Source organism: Centrocercus urophasianus, unplaced genomic scaffold (genome assembly GCF_019232065.1).
Source record: "Centrocercus urophasianus isolate 14NV4802_14NV808 unplaced genomic scaffold, USGS_Curo_1.0 seq_66, whole genome shotgun sequence".
NCBI lineage: Eukaryota > Metazoa > Chordata > Aves > Galliformes > Phasianidae > Centrocercus > Centrocercus urophasianus.
The window spans coordinates 11,620-14,004 of NW_024885266.1; the positions used below are offsets into that span (position 1 = coordinate 11,620).

Sequence of the window (2,385 nt, forward strand, 5' to 3'; positions counted from 1 at the left end):
CCCAGACACTGGTTTCTGGCCAAGCAGCACTAAAGAAACAGCAGAGCAAGCTCTAGAGCAGACCACAACCCCTCCCCAAAACACACATACCGGTGTGAGCTGGTGATGGGCATCATCCTCATTTTGTCCCCACACTCCTGCCAGAAAGTAGCCAGTACCTTCAGATGCCATGCGTGGTATTCTCCCCTGCTGCCACAGCTCAGCCTGGATGATGTCACAGTACCCTCCAGCATGTCACAGTTTGGCAGATTCTGCCCAAGCCCACTCAGGGAAATTTACTGCCCAGCTCTGTTTCCTAGGCAATTTTCTGAGATGGAGAGGCCACAGGAAGGTGGGATGGGGCCTTCCCAAGATGGGGACTCTCTACAGACAGAGAACTATTCCTCAATCTTTATACTCCATCAGTGCCACCCAGATCAGCTGGAGCTAGACTCTGTCAGCAGCTTCTCCTCCAGTACTGTCAACTGCTCCAGCAGCGAGGGCCCGAGTATGGGTCCAATTGTGATTGATATGGGCACAAGGAGCTGCAGAGCAGGGTTTTCTGGATACCACTCCCCCAGCGCTGAGGTCAGCACCCTGGTGGGCCACCGTATGAGCTCAGAAGAAGCCAGGGCTAGGGTGGTTATTGGAGAGGAGGCATTGCTGTACCCTGACACTAAAACCACAGAGGTTATGCACAATGGCTTCATCATTAACTGGGAGGCAGCTGAAAGCCTATGGAAGTACCTCCTTGAACATGAGCTCCGGGTGAACCCTGAGGACCACGCACTGCTCCTCACAGAGCCACTGTTCAGCCCCACCAGCAGCCGGGAGAACATGGCAGAGGTGGCTTTCGAGGTGCTGGGCACTCCGGGTCTCTTTGTTGCCCCTCAGTCGGTCCTCTCTGCTTATGCACATGGCAAGATCAGTGCTCTGGTGCTGGATATGGGCCACGAGGCCACCCGTGTCGTGCCGGTGCTGGAGGGCAGGAGCATGGCATGCAACTCCAATCAGACAGACGTGGCAGGACGGTGCCTTACATGGTATCTTTCAACTCTTCTGGAGGACATGGGGCAAGTGCTCAGCGAGGGGATGACCCACATGGTGGAGGGCATCAAGCATGCATGCTGCTACATTGCTGATGACTTCCAAAGGGAGTGTCTCCTCCCACCCAGCTCCCACACCATGGATATTTCCCTGCCCAATGGGATGACGCTTACCCTCAGCAAGGAGCGCTTCCAGTGCCCAGAGGTGCTCTTCAACCCTCCATCCAGCTGGGGAGATTCCTTCGTGAGCATCCAGGTTGGGTATTAGGAAGAACTTCTCAAAAGGAGCACTCAGACATTGGCACTGTCAGCCCAGAAGGGTGGTGGGGTCACCTTCCATTGAGGTGTTTAAGAAAAGGGTAGATGTAGCATTTAGGGTCATGGTTTAGTGGGCAATATTAGTGATAGGTGGGTGGTTGGATTTTAGAGGTCTTTTCCAACCTTTATGATTTTATGATCCAGGAGACAGTGCAGAAGAGCGTTGCGCAGCTCCCAGAGGAAATCACACCCACTATGTGTGCCAATATTGTCCTGTGCGGGGGCTCCTCGCTCTTCAAAGGGCTACAGAAGAGGCTGTGCAATGAGCTCCTGGGTCACCTGCCATTCAGCACTACTATGAAGGTGGGGGGCTCAGAGCTGCGGCGACATGCAGCGTGGACAGGGGGATCCATCCTCGCCTCACTCTGCAACTTCCAGTCATGTTGGATCCGCCGTGATGAGTACTATGATGTAGGGCCACACATCGTCCACCAGAAATACTTCTGAAATGACACCCCAAAGCCAGCAAGAAACATTGGTGCAGTTTTATCACAGCTACAGACCAAGCAATAATAAATAATTTTGTACCACCTGATTACAGTCACCTTCCAGCCCCACATGGTCCCAGCTGAGGGCTGTTAGGGTAAAAGCACAGATCAGCTGCAGGTGCTGCTCAGCACACACACCACAGCACAAGCAGCAGCCCCATGGGAAGGCATCAAACCCTTCCCAGAACCCCTTATTCTCCCATCCCTGCTCACTGCCTGCCATCCCCATGTCGTAGCCGTGCACCTCATGCTACCCATTGGGGTCCCACAGCAGATCGGGTTCCTCTGCTATCAGAGCTCCGTGCTGTGATTTGCACAAGAGCTCTGCAGCCACAGCCTTGGCACCAAGCAGAAGCCAGCTGTTTCCCTCACACACATTTGCAGCCTTTGCTGTCACTTGGGGACATGAAAAGCCATTAGCACTTATATAATACAAAATTAAACGAACCAACCAACCCACCCAAATGCACTCGTGCTCAGAGCTGCCCAATAGAGCAGAAACCAAAGCCAAAACCCACAGTGGCTCCCTCCTAAACCACCCCAATGATTTTTCC

At 53.5% G+C, this 2,385-nt stretch overlaps 1 protein-coding gene across 1 annotated transcript; it reads left to right on the forward strand.

Moving 5' to 3' along the window:
* The first annotated feature begins 312 nt into the window (after positions 1 to 312).
* Positions 313 to 1,790, forward strand: LOC122170309 (actin-like protein 9). Its single transcript, XM_042837043.1, has 2 exons — positions 313 to 1,281; positions 1,488 to 1,790. Exons 1-2 carry the CDS (start codon positions 313 to 315, stop codon positions 1,788 to 1,790), a joined length of 1,272 nt encoding a protein of 423 aa, XP_042692977.1.
* The last annotated feature ends 595 nt before the right edge of the window (positions 1,791 to 2,385 follow it).